This window comes from Pleurodeles waltl, chromosome 12, assembly GCF_031143425.1.
Source record: "Pleurodeles waltl isolate 20211129_DDA chromosome 12, aPleWal1.hap1.20221129, whole genome shotgun sequence".
Lineage (NCBI taxonomy): Eukaryota > Metazoa > Chordata > Amphibia > Caudata > Salamandridae > Pleurodeles > Pleurodeles waltl.
This window is the reverse complement of record NC_090451.1, coordinates 39,411,340-39,432,203: the sequence shown is the minus strand read 5'-3', so window position 1 is coordinate 39,432,203 and position 20,864 is coordinate 39,411,340. Positions and strand designations below refer to the sequence as shown.

Genomic DNA, 20,864 nt, shown 5'->3' with positions numbered 1-20,864 from the left:
GGACTAGAGATTATTGTTAAAGGGTTTTTCAAAGCAATCTTGGAGTTCAAAGGGAAAATAATTGTTGGCAATGTTAATGTGTCCGTTAAAGGGGCAATATACTAGGCTGGTCATATCAAAAGGAATTGGATGTTTTCCTTGACCCTAATGCAGTTCCTAAGGTACAGGTCATTGAATTTGAGGAGTGGTGCTTAGAAGCAGAAAAGGTATACCTTACTGAGAACCTTAGAGGCCTACAATCATGTGCACACAAGATAAGATTGAATGGACATGCAATTCCAGTGGTGTCAAAGGTAGGGAGAGAACCCAATAGGGTGTATGAGGGGGTGGAGAGTAAATTAGAAAAACTCTGTGAGGTGAGATATAGAGCCAGTTGAAACAAGAGAATGGTTAGCCCCAATCATTGTGGCCAAAAAAATAATAATGGAGATTTACATCTCTGCATTGATCTTAGCCCACTAAACAAAGAGGTTAATGTGGACAAGTTTTTTTTTTTATTTTTTTTTTTATTTTTTTACGGAAAATCTTTAAAATGCTTTAATTGCTAGGTGCGGCCAGGATTTTCACCCCTCTAGATGTGTCCCCAGTTTATCACCAGAGATATGTTAATGGAGATTGAAAGCGCTTTCTGTTTCATTACCCCTATAGGGAGTTATAGATATTGCAAATGCCATTTGGTCTTTTCTCTATGGCCTCTGTTTTTCAGAAAGCTTGGGTACCCATATTCAACGTCACCAATTGTGTAACGTTCTTCCATGATGATGCCCTAGTGTACCGGAAGAGGTACGCTGAGCCAATACGGAAGTAAGAAAGGTTGTAGAGAGGTTTGAGCAGAAGGCTCTATCTTGCTCTCTCTCTTTCCTCTCTTTTTATACTTTCTCTCTCTTTCTATTTCTCCAACTCCTTCTTTTCTTCCTCCCTCTTTCCCTTTCTTTTCCACTCCTCCCTCTCGCCTTCTCTCTCTCTCTCTGTGTATGTATGTATACATATATATATGTATGTGTGTGTGTATATATATATATATATATATATATATATATATATATATATATATATATATATATATATATATATATTATTTCTCCCTGTTTCTCTCTCTCTCTCTCTCTCTCTCTCATAAACACACACAATCATGGTTTCAACTCAAGTTGTTTGCAGGAGATGACCAACAAATTGACCTACTTACTGTAGAGGTGAGGTTGGTCCGGGAGCCGGACAGGTTTCTGCTCAGGTCTCCCTTGCTGCTCTCTGTCCCCAGGTAGAAAGGGGGCGAGCTCTTTGTGGGTAGAGAGCGGTTCAGGTTACTTTGGGAGACTGCTGGGTAACCAAGACCTGAAGAGAGAGTGGGAAACGTGTGTGAGAGAGAGAAGCAGTGATCCGAGGGGAGTTGGAACTCCCTCATACCTGAGATATTATTGGCACATAACGAGGGATGTGTAAACGCTTGTGAACTCGATAGCAATTTTGCTGCATGTTGGGGAATGAAACAAACATATTACATAACAAAGTTTGCAAAGCATCAAGCATAATGAATTTGCTCTAGTGTTGCTGTGTTTCAATGGTATTAATAAGCTATAAAATGTGAAAGATAAAATGAAGTACATGTCAATATCAATTTCATACATTTCTCATCACAAATGCAGAATAATCATGAAACATCACTTTACTTTTTTAAATAAATGACACACAGATTTTTTTTCCTTCTTAAAACCTGCAATGTTTTTGCTGGCCGTGAACCTCAATGGAATAAATGCTATTGGCCCCATACTAAAGAGAAACTTGGAGCAGGCTGGTTACCGGCTATTGTACAACACAAGAAATGGAGAAAGTCCATTTTCACTTTTCAAATGAGAAAAATGAGACACAGTTTGGGGGAAAAATAGTAAGTCTAATCTTTATCAAATCAATGGCGAAAATACTGCAGAGTCTATTCAGCCTATTTTACAAGTAGTTTGTTTACAGACTTTAACCATTAAAATCTTTGAAATACACATTAAAAGATTTATTAGCAGCAATTGTTATATCAGCATTTCTGAAATTTCATAGGTTTAAATGAAAAAAATGTGTGTGAAATGACTTTATTTGAAACTTAGAGAATTTTAGCATAATAAATTTCACTGACCTAACTAAAATTTCAGCCAGTACTAATTACAAATTATATTTAATGTATTTGTAACTGACACGCTCCCGCTGGCCTTCCTAAAGCACCCCTTTGTTGAGACATTGACGGAAATCCTGTATCTTGTGGACTCAAGAGTGTGGATCACCCATCTCTCCAGGACTTCCGAATGAACTGTATGGTCGGGAATACTCATAAATTCTCTCAGCGGATCCAACTGCTTCTCCATGCAACAGAGACTGCAGCTGCATCCAGTGCTTAATTTGAGCCGGTGGTTGCCGGTGGGGGGCACCTGCACTTATTTTTGAGGGCCGGCACTTCCTTTCTGCATCAGGCAATTACTGCAAGCCAAAGTCATATTTGGGAGAGACGGAACAACGAAAGACAGAAAAGTGTCACAAAGGGAGAAAGCAGAAAGCTGCAAGAGTGAGCTGGAGGGGCAGGGAGTGGCTGCAAATGTATTAAAGAGGCCCGAGATGGCATTAGGATTACGCTGCCTCAGTATTCAGTGCTCACACATTTAATTGCAGCAGCTGCATGTTTCAGAGGAGAGTTTTGGGCACCGGCACATTTTTATTTACAAATGAACCACTGGCCGCATCTTATGTATTTAATGTTAGCCCTCACACCTCTGTGCAATTCATACAATTTGAGACCTTTACAGGGACACCATAACTTTTGTCCTTCTTTCGTTTCACTGCCAATTTTAGCAGGGAGCCAATGGGAACAACTTGACTTCAAATGGGACAGTTATTTGAGTTCTGTGGAGTATTCAAGATGCAGCCTTCCTGCTAAACATCAACACAGGAAACAGAACTGAAGTTTCAAGTACAGTTGTCCGCCCGCTTCCATAGCTGATTATTGGAGCATCAAATCTCTACCTTGGTTAGAGTTGGGAAAAGTTGAGCAGATTGTCACAAAAAAATCTGCTGAAGCAAAGACTGAGTATAAGGCAATGTGGAAGGAGGAAACAAACTATAGGTCGGTGACTTACGATACTCAAGAACTGTACAAAGAGCAGTGCTGGACTTGGACGCAGTTTACTCCGGGAACCCGTAAATTGGGGGTCAAGGTGTGACAGAGCAAAGAGAGTCACGAGGGACGGAGCTTGAACAACAGAGTCCCACAGTCGACTTGTCTGTTTATTTAAACAAAATATGCTGCAAAGAAATAGCCAACAAGGACAGGTGTGGTAGTAAATCTGTTCTGAGTGACTTAATTGCTCACATTGGCTGCATTTTAAATATCGTACAAGTTTAAGACCCCTTGTAGGAAGTTGGCTCTGTATGCACTATTTCAAAGTAAGGAATAGTATGCACAGAGTCCAAGGGTTCCCCTTAGAGGTAAGATAGTGGCAAAAAGAGATAATACTAATGCTCTATTTTGTGGTAGTGTGGTCGAGCAGTAGGCTTATCAAAGAAGTAGTGTTAAGCATTTGTTGTACACCCACAGGCAATAAATGAGGAACACACACTCAAAGGCAATTCCAGGCCAATAGGTTTTTGTATAAAAAAATATATTTTCTTAGTTTATTTTAAGAACCACAGGTTCAAGATTTACATGTAATACTTCAAATGAAAGGTATTGCAGGTAGGTACTTTAGGAACTTTGAATTAGCAAAATAGCATATACAGTTTTCACATAAATCACATATAGCTATTTTAAAACTAGACACAGTGCAATTTTCAACAGTTCCTGGGGGGAGTAAGAGTTTGTTAGTTTTTGCAGGTAAGTAAACCACCTACGGGGTTCAAGTTTGGGTCCAAGGTAGCCCACCGTTGGGGGTTCAGAGCAACCCCAAAGTTACCACACCAGCAGCTCAGAGCCGGTCAGGTGCAGAGGTCAAAGTGGTGCCCAAAACGCATAGGCTTCAATGGAGAAGGGGGTGCCCCGGTTCCAGTCTGCCAGCAGGTAAGTACTCGCGTCTTCGGAGGGCAGACCAGGGGGGTTTTGTAGGGCACCGGGGGGGGCACAAGTCCACACAAAAAGTACACCCTCAGCAGCGCGGGGGCGGCCGGGTGCAGTGTGCAAACACGCGTCGGGTTTTCAATAGGTTTCAATGGGAGACCAAGGGGTCTCTTCAGCGATGCAGGCAAGGGGGGGGGGGGGCTCCTCGGGGTAGCCACCACCTGGGCAAGGGAGAGGGCCACCTGGGGGTCGCTCCTGCACTGGAGGTCGGGTCCTTCAGGCCCTGGGGGCTGCGGGTGCAGAGTCTTTACCAGGTGTCGGATCTTAGAGGCAGGCAGTCGCGGTCAGGGGGAGCCCCGGGATTCCCTCTGCAGGCGTCGCTGTAGGGGCTCAGGGGGGGCAACTCTGGTTACTCACGGTCTCGCAGTCGCCGGGGAGTCCTCCCTGAAGTGATTGTTCTCCACAAGTCGAGCTGGGGGCGTCGGGTGCAGAGTGTCAAGTCTCACGCTTCCAGCGGGAAACGCAAGTTGTTTCAAAGTTGCTTCCTTGTAGCAAAGTCGCAGTCTTGGGTGAACAGAGCCGCTGTCCTCTGGAGTTCTTGGTCCTTCTAGATGCAGGGCAGTCCTCTGAGGCTTCAGAGGTCGCTGGTCCCTGGGGAGAGCGTCGCTGGAGCAGTGCCTTTAGAAGTGGGGAGACAGGCCGGTAGAGCTGGGGCCAAAGCAGTTGGTGTCTCCGTCTTCTCTGCAGGGTTTTTCAGCTTAGCAGTCCTCTTCTTCTTAGGTTGCAGGAATCTGAGTTCCTTGGTTCTGGGGAGCCCCTAAATACTGAATTTAGGGGTGTGTTTAGGTCTGGGGGGTTAGTAGCCAATGGCTACTAGCCCTGAGGGTGGCTACACCCTCTTTGTGCCTCCTCCCTGAGGGGAGGGGGACACATCCCTAATCCTATTGGGGGAATCCTCCATCTGCAAGATGGAGGATTTCTAAAAGTCGGAGTCACATCAGCTCAGGACACCTTAGGGGCTGTCCTGACTGGCCAGTGACTCCTCCTTGTTTTTCTCATTATCTCTCCTGGACTTGCCGCCAAAAGTGGGGGCTGTGTCCAGGGGGTGGGCATCTCCACTAGCTGGAGTGCCCTGGGGCATTATAACACGAAGCCTGAGCCTTTGAGGCTCACTGCTAGGTGTTACAGTTCCTGCATGGGGGAGGTGTGAAGCACCTCCACCCAGAGCAGGCTTTTGTTTCTGTCCTCAGAGAGCACAAAGGCCCTCACCGCATCGGGTCAGAAACTCGTCTCTCAGCAGCAGGCTGGCACAGACCAGTCAGTCCTGCACTGAACAATTGGGTAAAATACAGGGGGCATCTCTAAGATGTCCTCTGTGTGCATTTTTTAATACATCCAACACTGGCATCAGTGTGGGTTTATTATTCTGAGAAGTTTGGTACCAAACTTCCCAGTATTCAGTGTAGCCATTATGGAGCTGTGGAGTTCGTTTTTGACAGACTCCCAGACCATATACTCTTATGGCTACCCTGCACTTACAATGTCTAAGGTTTTGCTTAGACACTGTAGGGGCATAGTGCTCATGCACCTATGCCCTCACCTGTGGTATAGTGCACCCTGCCTTAGGGCTGTAAGGCCTGCAAGAGGGGTGACTTACCTATGCCACAGGCAGTGTGAGGCTGGCATGGCACCCTGAGGGGAGTGCTATGTCGACTTAGTCATTTTCTCCCCACCAGCACACACAAGCTGGCAAGCAGTGTGTCTGTGCTGAGTGAGGGGTCCCTAGGGTGGCATAAGACATGCTGCAGCCCTTAGAGACCTTCCTTGGCATCAGGGCCCTTGGTACCAGGGGTACCAGTTACAAGGGACTTACCTGGGTGCCAGGGTTGTGCCAATTGTGGAAACAATGGTACATTTTAGGTGAAAGAACACTGGTGCTGGGGCCTGGTTAGCAGGGTCCCAGCACACTTCTCAGTCAAGTCAGCATCAATATCAGGCAAAAAGTGGGGGGTAACTGCAACAGGGAGCCATTTCTTTACACCCCTGCTGCAGAGATCATTGTCTGTCCAGCCATTTTGGAGGGATTATTAAAGTCATACGTTAACTCTAGTGGTTAACACAGCTCTGGGAGAGTTCTGTGTTTTCTCCAGTCACAGTTTTGACTCATAAAGTAGCATAGAGGGTTATTAAGCCTGCACATCGTGTAACATGCAGATCACAGGTTGGTATTTTATTTACACAGGTAAGTGGGCTATTGATTTCAATGTGGAGCTAATTCTGTTACTTCTGGTTCATAAGCCTTCTAATATAGCACAATGATTTATTTGCTGGCATTGAGGAGCTGCGCGCAAACTGTACGTCTTGGGTTTAGAGCCTTACTGTTTGTTCTCAATCTGTTGTTATTCTAGGATCACAAAGAAGGGCTCCTTTGGGAAGTAATCAAGTTATGTTATTGCTGACAACCACAACCAATGCGTTACGTTTTATATCCTAACTTTATGTTCTTACAGACCATTCACTCTTAACTTAGAATGTCTACAAGTATGGACAAAATGTGAATCCTACACCTTATTACCCACATTCTCTGACGTAACATTTTCTGTACATTGATTTACACACTTGTAGCATTTATTGTGCCTCTCTGTGTGATAAATTAAAATAAAAAGGTTTCTTTTTGCATTCTGGATATTTTAAATGTGTGAAAGCGCTATAAATTGTCTTTGGCTTGCATCCTGGCGATATATGAAGAATGTGGCTACATAAGAGACTGGGCATTAGTCTCTTTGTCCAGTTTGGAGGAAGACAATAGCTGCTAAACCTGTAAACTCCAGGAGTGCCAGGAACCTGCAGCCGGGCCAGGTGTGCAGGCACTGAGCAAGGGATCGGGTTCCCAGTCGTCGAGAAGCATCAGGCGATTACTTGAAAAGTTTTAGAAATCCCTAGCAGATGGTATTCTCATGAGACAAGCAGGGAATGTTTGTGTCCTGGTGCTGTAGACATTATCCTTAGACCAACGCGATTTAACGTCATGGATTGGGTTCTAGGGCTTCAACGAGAAGGGATAGTGGGGTTACAAAAGATTAGTTATATTGGGGCACAGTGTGAAAAGTGTTGAGCATTGCTTTAAAAGGAACCATCACTAGGGGATCTTTATAAAAAGGCTGGCTTTAGCGCTGGTGGCGCCCAGTGCGACAATCTCTTTTTGGTGCCCCCTCCCCCATGACCTCCTCCTCAGATTCCTTCAATACCACCCAGGAAAAAGTGCCTCTCACCTCTCCATGGTGCCTCTCTCACATACATTTCATTTGTTTTAAAGCGCTGGTTTAGGCTGGCTTTACCAATCCACTCAGCTATCCACATAAAATACAGATCTGTTCTTTGCAGCAGGCATAGTAACTCTTTGCACTACTTTACAGCGAATCAAAGCTGCCACTAGACAAAACTCTGCAGGAACATTCATCACAAGAACCTTGACATTTTTATTGCTGCCTGAAAGATGGGTGTACAAGAAACTCTGCAGCAGGTGCTTTTAAGTTATTGCTAAACACAGCGGCCCCATTCCCTGAGGTCAGTGCCCCTCCTCTAGGTCAACACCCAGTGGAACCGCACCGGTCGCACCCCCCTACAGCTGGGCGCGTGTGGCAGGGTCCTGGATAAATATTATCTATTCGCTGCGTCGTCTCTGTCTCCCCCACATGCGCGTTCTATGCAAGGTGGCCCGTGCACAGATGACCCTGCATGCTACTGTTCACGGGGCCCAAGGCCATGACCTGCACATGGGGCCCTTTGTCCAAGAGCCCATGTCCATGCCTTGTAAAATCAACCTCTGATGTGTGGTTATCGCGCCCTGCTCTCCAGAAGAAAACTGCAGCTAAATCACTGATGCTTGAGGTAAGTACTTTATTTGGCCATCTTTTAGAGATAAAAAAGCAGAAGCCAGTATAAATAGAAGTGTTCCTTCCTTATAGTCTGTAAAGGGGAACTCATTCTTGTAAAGAAATGGCTCCCTGTTGCAGTTACCCCCCACTTTTTGCCTGATACTGATGCTGACTTGACTGAGAAGTGTGCTGGGACCCTGCTAACCAGGCCCCAGCACCAGTGTTCTTTCACCTAAAATGTACCATTGATTCCACAATTGGCACACCCTGGCCTCCAGATAAGTCCCTTGTAACTGGTACTTCTAGTACCAAGGGCCCTGATGCCAAGGAAGGTCTCTAAGGGCTGCAGCATGTCTTATGCCACCCTGGAGACCTCTCACACAGCACAGACACACTGCTTGCCAGCTTGTGTGTGCTAGTGAGAACAAACTGAGTAAGTCGACATGGCACTCCCCTCAGGGTGCCATGCCAGCCTCTCACTGCCTATGCAGTATAGGTAAGACACCCCTCTAGCAGGCCTTACAGCCCTAAGGCAGGGTGCACTATACCATAGGTGAGGGTACCAGTGCATGAGCACTGTGCCCCTACAGTGTCTAAGCAAAACCTTAGACATTGTAAGTGCAGGGTAGCCATAAGAGTATATGGTCTGGGAGTCTGTTTTACACAAACTCCACAGCACCATAATGGCTACACTGAAAACTGGGAAGTTTGGTATCAAACTTCTCAGCACAATAAATGCACACTGATGCCAGTGTACATTTTATTGTAAAATACACCACAGAGGGCACCTTAGAGGTGCCCCCTGAAACTTAACCGACTATCTGTGTAGGCTGACTGGTTCCAGCAGCCTGCCACACCAGAGACATGTTGCTGGCCCCATGGGGAGAGTGCCTTTGTCACTCTGAGGCCAGTAACAAAGCCTGCACTGGGTGGAGATGCTAACACCTCCCCCAGGCAGGAGCTGTAACACCTGGCGGTGAGCCTCAAAGGCTCACCCCTTTGTCACAGCACAGCAGGGCACTCCAGCTTAGTGGAGTTGCCCGCCCCCTCCGGCCACGGCCCCCACTTTTGGCGGCAAGGCTGGAGGGAACAAAGAAAGCAACAAGGAGGAGTCACTGGCCAGTCAGGACAGCCCCTAAGGTGTCCTGAGCTGAGGTGACTCTAACTTTTAGAAATCCTCCATCTTGCAGATGGAGGATTCCCCCAATAGGATTAGGGATGTGACCCCCTCCCCTTGGGAGGAGGCACAAAGAGGGTGTACCCACCCTCAGGGCTAGTAGCCATTGGCTACTAACCCCCCAGACCTAAACCCGCCCTTAAATTTAGTATTTAAGGGCTCTCCCTGAACCTAGAAACTAGATTCCTGCAACAACAACAAGAAGGACTGCCTAGCTGAAAACCCCTGCAGAGGAAGACCAGAAGACAACAACTGCCTTGGCTCCAGAAACTCACCGGCCTGTCTCCTGCCTTCCAAAGAACTCTGCTCCAGCGACGCCTTCCAAAGGGACCAGCGACCTCTGAATCCTCTGAGGACTGCCCTGCTTCGACGACGACAAGAAACTGCCGAGGACAGCGGACCTGCTCCAAAAAGACTGCAACTTTATCCAAAGGAGCAGCTTTAAAGAACCCTGCAATCTCCCCGCAAGAAGCGTGAGACTTGCAACACTGCACCCGGCGACCCCGACTCGGCTGGTGGAGAACCAACCCCTCAGGGAGGACCCCCGGACTACTCTACGACTGTGAGTACCAAAACCTGTCCCCCATGAGCCCCCACAGCGCCGCCTGCAGAGGGAATCCCGAGGCTTCCCCTGACCGCGACTCTCTGAAACCTAAGTCCCGATGCCTGGAAAAGACCCTGCACCCGCAGCCCCCAGGACCTGAAGGACCGGACTTTCACTGCAGAAGTGACCCCCAGGAGTCCCTCTCCCTTGCCCAAGTGGAGGTTTCCCCGAGGAAGCCCCCCCTTGCCTGCCTGCAGCGCTGAAGAGATCCCTTGATCTCTCATTGACTTCCATTGCGAACCCGACGCTTGTTCTAACACTGCACCCGGCCGCCCCCGCGCCGCTGAGGGTGAAATTTCTGTGTGGGCTTGTGTCCCCCCCGGTGCCCTACAAAACCCCCCTAGTCTGCCCCCCGAAGACGCGGGTACTTACCTGCTGGCAGACTGGAACCGGGGCACCCCCTTCTCTCCATTGGAGCCTATGCGTTTTGGGCACCACTTTGAACTCTGCACCTGACCGGCCCTGAGCTGCTGGTGTGGTAACTTTGGAGTTGCTCTGAACCCCCAACGGTGGGCTACCTTGGACCAAGAACTGAACCCTGTAAGTATCTTACTTACCTGGTAAAACTAACAAAAACTTACCTCCCCCAGGAACTGTGAAAATTGCACTGTGTCCACTTTTAAAATAGCTATTTATGAATAACTTGAAAAGTATACATGCAATTGAAATGATTCAAAGTTCCTAATGTACTTACCTGCAATACCTTTCAAACAAGATATTACATGTTAAATTTGAACCCGTGGTTCTTAAAATAAACTAAGAAAAGATATTTTCCTATACAAAACCTATTGGCTGGATTTGTCTCTGAGTGTGTGTACTTCATTTATTGTCTATGTGTATGTACAACAAATGCTTAACACTACTCCTTGGATAAGCCTACTGCTCGACCACACTACCACAAAATAGAGCATTAGTATTATCTCTTTTTACCACTATCTTACCTCTAAGGGGAACCCTTGGACTCTGTGCATGCTATTCCTTACTTTGAAATAGCACATACAGAGCCAACTTCCTACAATTCTGCACTCAGATTTCATAGCTGACCCCTTGCACTAGGCTGGGAAGACAGAACATTGGGTTAATGCACCTGACACAGAGAGTGAAAGGGGCAATGATGCTGAGCGATGGTGAGCAGCGAGGGATGGAAGGGCAACAGAGGAAAATTAGATTCATTTAAAAAAATAAAAGTTTGATAAACATTTTTTAAAAGTTGGTAATGATCCATGGGACTACTGTCTACTCAAACAAATGTGACAAAATTCACAAAGGATGAAGGGGTCTGTTTAGGGCCCTTTCCTGTTTGCGAACGGGTTACCCCTACCTTTATGAAGTTCGTAATATAGTAATATATTGCGACTAAATTTCGGTCACAAAATCTTAATACATCCCATCCTGAATCCATATTTTGAAGGGATGTCTTGATCACACCCCTTCCGTATATTAATTCAATATGTAGTTACAAACAAAATTACAATTGGGTAATGTGTTTGCTACACACCAAAAGGCCTTTTTGTGGTCACAAACTGTAAGATTTAGCAAATCAGACCCTTTAAGAACGCATAAAGCCTTAGTACATCTAGCCCTAAGCTACTTAATTTGGAACGTTCATCTTTTTTCTTTTATAGGAAAGGGTACAGCTATATTTTAACTGGTACACTAAGGAATTTTTTAGATGGAATAGAAATTTGGGTATAAAATGAATTTATTTTTTCTCCTTCAAGGAAATGCTTTGTAAAATTTCAGAGCCTTAAGCAAGTGTTTCTACTTACAACAATGACATCTAGTGGTGAAGAGTGGGAATGACATACAGACCCATAAGTACACAAAAGCTGCGTATATCAGAGGTACTGCACCTGAGGGTGGTGAGCCCGGGGGGCGTCCTGGTGGAAGAGGGGGTTTTGCACCTGCAGGTTTGTACTGGACTGGAAGGCTTGAGTTCGGTGGAAGTCCATTCGGGGCGGCGTCATTACCAGTAAGCGGGGCAGATGGGAAGGGGAGTCCGTGGCTGGGCAGCGAGCTTGGCTGAAAAAGAACGATCTAGTTATCACTTTCAGAATTTAATAATTTACTAGAGTTTATAGCTCCCAACCAAATCCACAACGAATCATGCACGAAACATAGAGATGGGCGAGTCACCGAAGGTTGGAGTCAGACTCGAGCCAGAGACAAGCCGAGCTTTCGAGAGGCTTCTGCCTTCCACCCACAATGTGATGTCATGTGCCAAGAATTACAATAAAAAGAAAATAAGCGAGAACGAGACACCCGTCTAGTGGTTGGATTGCAAAATGTTTAACCAGAAAACCTGGGATCAGTCCTGGCTTCCCCATTTGACCAAATTGTGTGATTCTAGGCCTTTGTTTATTACCACATAAGAGAGCACCTTGAAATAAGCGAGCTCAGATGCGTGAAGCACAAAATCCTTGTGTTTGATTTATAAACTATAATGTTGGTCGTGCATAATAAGAACCTAGGCCACAAACAACGTGCACATGACAACTGACATGACTCTCAGTTCACTAATGGCATTGTCGTCAAGGCAGGGGCAGAATGTCTCTAAGTTCACTTTAAAAAAAGTGATCACCTTTAATAAATGCTTCTTAATGCAGTGATGTAATCTGATGTACCAAGGTGAACCACCTACATATGCTAAAGAAATACACATTTTGGAATTTTGAAGAGATTTTATCATATGTTTATATGACGTTTGTTACATGATTTACACTGCAAACATGTGCAGTGCTTGGCTCAAGCATGGGCACTTAGAGCCAAGCCAGACCCTAGGCTCAGCTTTGTCTTGGTTCTCCCCTTTAATTTGCTGATTTGCCCTTTTCAAGTGAATTAGCAAAGCTCCATTTCCCCCAACAAACCTGTACACCTGCTGTCTCATTTAGAAATGGAGGAAATGTAATGTTTCCTATGGAGAAACCTAAGGTGGAGTGGCCACAGGAAGTCCTTGACCGGCCCTCCACCCACCACAGGGTGCCGGGTCACAGCAGCGGAAGCCCTGGCCTGTTTAAGGTGGGGCTCACTCAACCTATTTATCATATCCTGGACTGGTATGCAATGCAAAGAGACATAAATATCCCTCAGGCACAGGGAGAAAACTCCCTAGGTAGTGATACTTTTATTGTTTTTCAGAAATAAACCCCCACGGGGGCTTGGCTAGAACATCACCTAAGATGGTCGACTGACTGTGGAGCTCCGTGCCACCTCTGAACTTCGGGAGGCTTTTCCCGAATTTTGCCGATTCAATGGATCGCCCCAAGACATGAACATTGGATGGAATGATGCCTGCAATTACTTTTATTGTTTTTAATGTGCGTTCAAGGTATTTCTGACTTTAAAAATCTCAGTTTTGTTGCCTGAGTGACTTTGGCTGCCATTTTGTTTTCATCACTGCGTTGTTTTTATTTTTCTGTCACTTCATGAATGCCTTTTTCATTATTTAACACTCTGACATTCATGGTCCTTCATCATTTCTTTACGTTTTTTATATTTATAATGGATATTTAAAGGATGGATACTTATTTCTCTGATTTGTCTTGGATTTACACTATGCATTTTTGAATGAATGATTATTTTTGGTGAACGTTGGTCTTTTCTCTTAGAACTGAGTCGGGGTCTGGTTGGTTTGTCTTTTACGTCATTTGCTTCAGATTTTTTTTCAATATTTGACATTTTGAGTTTTTTTTTTTTTTTAGGTGGTGTTTGTAATCAGATTATGGACCCTTTTATGGACCGAAGGTCTCAAATTCATTTTCTTCCAAAAAAGTCTCATAAGCAATTCCACTCCATCATTTCCCGGAATTCTTTAGCTGATGCGTGGAGATTATGCAATCCCACTGTTCAAGAGTATTCATTTTATTCCCCCCCACAGGGTTCTCTTTCTCACCTACATTATATTTTTCTTAGCAACTCACTAACACAGAACCTTATCTCTGCCTCTATTGAACCTATAGTCATATCTGACTATGCCCCTATTGTTGCCGATTTAGATCTGTTCGATCACATCCCAAGTCTCCTAGATTGAGATTCAGTAAGTCTCTTTTGTTGGATCCAAACTTTTCCTCTTCTTTTGTCTCTTTCACTTATGAGTTATTTTTATTTAATACCACTTCTGGCACATCTCCCCAGTTGATTTGGGACTCCTTTAAAGCCTCAGCTCGTGGTTTTATCATAGATTTTGTCTTAAAGAAAAATAAACTTTTTGCTCACCAGCAGAAACTCTTTTTATCTAATGTTAAATGTTTAGAACACACATTTTATTCCTCAGCTTCAGATTCTCCATTACATAAACTAGTTCAGGACAAATAAGCTTTTAATAAAAATTCAACTGATCAAGCTTCCTCCGTATTTTTACATAGTAGTGCCCGTTATTATGGTGGTCATAATACATCAGGAAAACTTTTAGCCAATTATTTGAAAATACGTAAAGAGCGCTCTTTTATTGAATCTATTCAATCATCCGATGGGTGACTTTTATTTAAAGAGGGTGACATTTTAACTGAATTCACTAAATTCTACAAAAATGTGTATACTTCGGAACATCCCATTCATTCTACTTCTATTGATTCCTATCTTAATTCTGTTTCTCCTCCTTCTCAGGCTTTATTGAATTTTGATCTTCTTGAAGCTGATTTATCAATTACAGAATTACTCAAAGACCTTAACTTGATGAAAAAAGGGAAGTCACCTGGCCCAGATGGGTTTACTGTAGAATTTTATCTACAATTTTCCAAACTTTTGATGCCTAAACTTTAACAACTCTTTCAATTTTTTTCCTTATTGGCAAGGCTGGTGGTGCATTTCACGAAGCTACTATCTGCCTAATACATAAAGATGAACGAGATCCTACACAATATAAGAACTATCGCCCTATATCTCTTGTTCATGTAGATTATAAAATGTTTGCCAAATCACTAGCCATTCATATTAAATCCTTTTTGCCCAAATTAATTGGTAAAGAACAATGTGGTTTTGCTAAAGGTAGATTAACTTCAGATAAGTCTTGTTTATTTTTTAATGTATTAAATAAAGCACCTTCTATCTCATATTCTCTTGCAGCTATTTCTATAGATGCTGAAAAAGCCTTCGACAGAGTAAACTGGTCTTTTTTACTCAAAGTTTTGAAATGGTATGGCTTTGGACCCAAAATGATATCTCTTATTTCCTTACTTTACACAGATCCTCAGGCTGCAGTATTAATTAACGGTAGTGTATCTCACTATTTTTCCCTGCAACGAGGGGTTCGTCAAGGGTGTCCTTTATCACCTCTTTTATTCGTTTTAGCCCTTGAACCTTTCCTCTCTCATATCCGTGAAAACGTTTCAATATCAGGTTTTTAGTACGGTGATAAACATTTAAAACTATCTGCTTATGCAGATGATAGTCTTCTTTTCCTTTCTAATCCTGATATTTCTATACCTGCCTTACTTAAAGAACTTTCAAGTTTTTCATCTGTCTTAGGTTATAAAATTAATTCAGAGAAGTCTGAAATTATGCCCCTTACAAAATGTTGTCCTAAGTATTCCTTTGACTCCACTGCGTTTCATTGGAATAATTCTAAAATTAAATATTTGGGCATTTGGTTTACTAACTCTGTTGTAGAATCTGTTAAAATAAATTTGAAGGCTTGTATCAATAGAATTGACAAACTATTGTCCTCCTGGAATCCTCTTTATTTATCGTGATGGGGTTGTATTGATTGCATTAAAATGATGATTATTCCCATTGTTTTATACATTTTATCTATGACTCCAGTTGATATACTAGATATTTACTTTTAGAAAAATGACTTACTTCTCTCCAAATTCCTCTGGAATAAGAAAAAATGACAAATTTCTCTTTTACTTCTTAAACAATCTAAGGACAATGGAGGAGTGAACTTTCCAGATTTTCACCCTTTTCATAAAGCTTTTTGTTTGAAACAAAGTACCAAAGGGGTTTCTTCAGCTCCCTCTCTTTTTACTCCATTGTAGCATGACATTGAACTGGCATTACTTGCACCTTTCTCTGATAAAGACATTTTAACGTTTTCTTCAAAAAATATCATAATTTCTTCACCACTTTTTAAATATACCTGCTGTTTATTGAGTACTTATTATCAAAGAAAAATCTCATTCAGAGTCACTTTTTTGCAATCTCCACTTTGGTATAATAAACTCATAACTATTAATAATAGACCCTAATATTGGAAATCTTGGAGAACTAAGGGAATTATCTGGGATGAAGATCTTTTTGATGGCCTCAATCCTCGTTCCTTTCTTCTATTCCAAGTGATTTTTGACTGTCATCGATCATTTTTACTCAAATTTTCAATCTTTATGAAGACAGTTTGACATTTTCTGTTCGCTCCCACTAGAGTCCATAGCTCTTTCCCCTTTTCCCCAGATTCACTTTTACATTTGTTATCTCTTAACCCTAAAACATCTTTCATATACAAATATTTTCGATCAACTGATCCTTTTCGTCCTAAAGCCAAAGTAGAACTTTCTTGGGAAGATGATTTGGGTTGTGATTGGACCATTCTTTTCCGGACAAAATATGGTCCAGAATCTTTAAAATTTCAAGATCGGCCTCTAACACTCAATCTATGTTTTTTCTTTATCATAGGCTATATCATACGCCAACATCCCTAGCCAAATTTGGTATCACGTCTAGTTCTGCCTGCTGGTCATGTCATTACTCGAAAGGTGATTTGCCTCATATCCTTTTTTTATGTCTCCCTAATGCCATTTTTTTGGCAAAAAGTCTGGGCCCAACTCTCAGTTATTTTTAGGATAAAATGCTCCATGTCAATGATCTCATTTTTTTTAGGTAGAATTTTCAGATCAAATTGAATTACATGCCCATGACAAAGGATTATTTGATCTTATGTTGGCCTCAGCTTTTCAACAAGTTACAATTAACTGGAAATCCTCCTCTAGCATCTCCTTTCCTGCTTGGTGGAATAATGTTTGCCATTATCATCGTTTAGATACTGTTTTTGCTTCTGTTTGTAGACCTCTGGTGAATAGGAATTTGTATTGGTCCACATTAATGAACTTTCTCAATAATAACGTTAAACAAAGTGATCAATCCATTAGGTCTGAGAATTGTAAAACACCGTAATATGTTTATTTATCTTATTTATCATGGTTCTAGTTTTTCTCATTATGCTGATATATTATTATATCTACCTACCTGATCTTCAAATGTTGAATTGCATTCCCCTTCCCCCTTTTATGTCCTTCCTTCTTCCGTTAATTATCAAATTGTAAACAGCTTTTCTCTCTATATTGCTTATTAGCTTTTTACTGTTACTATTTCCTGTGTTGATGGAATTTTGTTGGATTTTATTTTTATATTCCATAATAAAGCTGATTAAACTCAAAAAAAGAAATAAACCCCCACTTTGGGCGTGGTTTCTGAAAAACAACAATAGGAAATGCATGGTGCACCTCAACATTTTGGCGGCTTGCTTGGAATTCAGTTTTAACAAATGTGCTTCTGCCATAATGGCTGACACAAGGGGATCTCTTCAGTGGTCAGGTGCCTCTCTGCCAGCTGGGGGGAAGAGACAAAGCCCTCGCCAACTCTGAGGCCACCATCTAACACTTACTGCTGCCCTAATCAACTCCTAATCTCTGGGCTGATACTATTAAGAAAACATTGATAAATGAATGAGTTGAGCAGCAAATGAGCTGCCCACGTGAGGGCCCAGTTACATTTAGAAACTACGGACAGTTCCCTCCAAAGTGCCTTTCCTCGCCACACCTCTTTGTAAATCCCTAGGAGATAGGAAATTAAAGGGGGGGGTTCCGCAAAACTAGACAACGTCCAGTTTTGGAGAAGAGACTATAATGTCTGTGAAAGAGTTCCCAGAAAAAAAACGCATTCTATTTGCTTTCCTGCGGTATTTAACTCTTGCACTACTGTGATTTTCTGTGCCCTCCATAACAGGCCACAAGCCTCGACTCCCACAAAAGAACACTTCCTTCTGGTGGGTGCAGCTGACACTTTCCAACTTCCTCGACTTACATAGAGCCGGTGGCGAGCTGCTGTTAGGTCCACCCCTCCGTTCAATTTCCGGAATTTTTCCAAGTGTTCCAGACTCATGTCTGCTTCCGGATCCGTGCTGTCAAGCCCCAGCCCCTTCCGCTTGAGGGTCTGTAGGGAACAGAAACAAATCCAGACTAAAGCAAGCGGAATAGTGACTCCTTCCTTGCCACAGGGACACTTCCTACGACATTAATATCGACCCCACATATCTTTAAAATGGGTGCAGCCAGTACAGCACCCCATGTGTTTTTACATTAACGCAAGTCTTTCATAAGTGAGTCATTCATTCAGTGACACGTACAAAAATACTGTTTTTCGTAGAACTTAATAATGTACAAACACAGAAAACAAAACATTGGGGCGCTCAGTGCCACGATGTTGCAGCAATCTTTGAAGTTTTTGTGTGCATGTCTAAGCATGTACCTGAAAGGGTGCCTGTTAGTCCCTCTTGTGCAAGTGTTTATACATGCCTTCATGTGTGTAAATGTGCTCATGAGCATACATGTTTCTCTGTGTGTTTAAATGTCTGTGTCCGTGTGATCGCTTGTATTTGTGTGCACGTACGAGTCTGTGTAGGTATACATTTAGAACACATGCAGGTGCATAGAATACCATATGTTATTTACCAGCGTTGATTAGACTGGCCTGGAGGCATGCCTCACAATAGGCGTAGCCTTGAGCGGGTCATGGTGCCCAGACCCTCCTTCAACAATGAAACTCTGCCCATCTGCAGATATGGTTTATGTCTTGGCCTCTTTGTTATGTGTAAACTGGGATGCAAGGCATCAAATTTGTACAGTGCAGTAAAATCACATTGAAGAGGCCTCATGACTATTATATTTGGTTCCTGGCGTAAAGTCATTATAATATGCAAGCTGTAAGCCAGTAAACAGTGTTTTCCTCAAGTCAGTTACAAGGTGTAGTTGTGATACCATGGAATCAGGCATTTTCTCTTTAGTCATGAATACGTGGATCTGTATTTATTAGAACAGTCACTCTGAATAACGTGTTATTCAGCCACATTTATTTCCACTACCATGGTATAAACAACTATATCTGCCCAATAATGGAACCCTGCGCTAAAACTTTAGAGATGTGAGTGGTTGCTCAGAAAGCTGTCCTGGGCCTCCTGTAGGTTGGGGCTCAACACTGATGTGTACAATGTGACTGAGAACTGCTTACCTTTTATGTTCTAAACTGAGTGAATATGTGTTCCTAAAGCCACGGGGAGCTGTCTCTCTTGTAAGTTACTGTTGCAAAGTTTTCTTTTCCAGAGAAAACATGTACTGTTTTTACCTTTTTAATGTCTATTGTATACATTTGTTTTTATATCAGAAGAGGTTTAAAGCACCTTGAGATCCTTCGGGTGATAAGCTGCGCTATACAAATCACTGATTGATTGATTTGAAGTCCCCAACCCACTACCACCCTCCTGGCATGTCTCCCTGTCCAGTAACCAGTTCCAAATTATGCACCCCCATACATCCTTGTCTACTGCAAAACACCTTCCCCAGACTCCCATTTCCAGCAGGCAGGCAGGCTGGTGTCAACCTGACAGTGCCACATGCAATTGTAAATGATGGTGCTGCCTTTGAGTTCAAGGTGTCTTGTGTCATTGACACCGCGGGTACCGTAAGAGAGTCCTGTTTATGCCTACAGCATCATCCAGGCGCGCACCTACCTCCAGTATGTCCGAGTTGGTGCGGCTCTCGTGGGGCTCACTGTACTCTGTGTACTTGAGCAGCACTTTGTCCATGTCGGTGCTGGCGTACTGGAAGAGCCGGCTAGTACTGTTGAAGATGATCAGTGCAATCTCACAGTCGCAGAGGACACTCAGCTCATACGCCTTCTTCATCAGCCCAAACTTTCTCTTGGTGAAGGTGACCTAAAAAATACCACATCATCAAACACGTCAGACAGGGGCACTTCTAGTCCAGTGCTTCACTCACTGATGACCCTAGCTAGAGGGGTGTCTGCTAGATGGAGGGGTGTCTGCTAGAGGGGTGACCGGGATCCTGGACAAGACCAGTAGCGACCTCCAAGTTTCCACTTGCCTTAACATTTGAACTTGTGTACTTGAATATGCTGCGTACCTCAAAGCGCCTCAACGTGGGAGCAAGATTACAAGCTGGGCACTATATTAAAACAATGAAACATATTTAAAAAAATCATATATGGAAAAGAAGGCCACTTAAAACTTTAGACTCTGACTTCCTTAGATCCTAAATTTCCTAGTACCCGACTTTCTCCATAGGAACTTGAACTTCCATTATTAAAGTGGCTGAGAATTCTGAAACACCAGCTGGGCCTCGCCAGCTTCGGTGCTGGCAGTGCCGTGTAACCCAGGGTGGGCGTGGGGGCTGTATGATCACTTGTTCAAGAAAACATGATATAACCCCCACTCTATACAAAATAAGAACATAAGCGAATGCAATGGTCGAGTTCTGACAGTAAATAGACACTGTGCCGATATATTTTAACCATAGTTGATACATGGTTACAGCTGTGTTGTGGTTCTTGGCCCTGCGGCAAGTCGTTGCTGGTAGAAAAGAAGATACATTTGATTCTCATTAGAAGCAGGAACACCCTAATCTGTTTACGTTAACATAGGACTGTTGAAGTCTAATTACTTCATCAGTGTAGTCTGATTTGTGTGTGTGTCTATAATGATCAGGTCTGTCCTCAATTGGAGTTTGTCATTTCTGGATTAAGTGTTGCCAATCCATACAGTAATTCACACCATATTTCATGATATCCGTAACAAAGATCCAGTTCTGATATTTGTGTGGAGGAACTACTTTGAATCTCCCATCGCGTTTGCTTATGAAGATGCACTAATGAGATTCTAAATATCATTTTAGGTATGTTTACATCGTACTATGCTCTGTAAAAAGTTACAGAATACTGTCTCACACCCAGTTGTTGTGCTCCGTGATGCATGCCCTTACTGTTGTTTTGGTTCTTCCCTCTCAGCTTTCTTGCGTGTCTAATTAATTGAATTCCAAGTCTCTTCTGCCTCTCAAAACAACATCTGGAAATGAGGGAGCTCTTGAATAAACTTTGCGATTTTAGATTTGATGATTTTGGGCTGGCTTCACATCCTTTTGAGGGCCTCGTCTGAAGAAACCATGGCTGGGG

At 43.3% G+C, this 20,864-nt stretch overlaps 1 protein-coding gene across 2 annotated transcripts in view; it reads right to left on the bottom strand.

Annotated features, from left to right (window-relative positions):
- MEF2B (myocyte enhancer factor 2B) overlaps positions 1–20,864 on the bottom strand; it is an 88,976-nt gene that overhangs the window by 7,990 nt on the left and 60,122 nt on the right. For both annotated transcript variants that reach the window (XM_069217697.1, XM_069217696.1), the window contains exons 3-6: positions 19,408–19,611; positions 17,706–17,834; positions 11,540–11,708; positions 1,187–1,332 (exon numbers count right to left, since the gene is read on the bottom strand). In XM_069217697.1, coding sequence (XP_069073798.1) covers positions 1,187–1,332; positions 11,540–11,708; positions 17,706–17,834; positions 19,408–19,611 — 648 coding nt within the window. The remainder of the gene's footprint in view (positions 1–1,186; positions 1,333–11,539; positions 11,709–17,705; positions 17,835–19,407; positions 19,612–20,864) is intronic.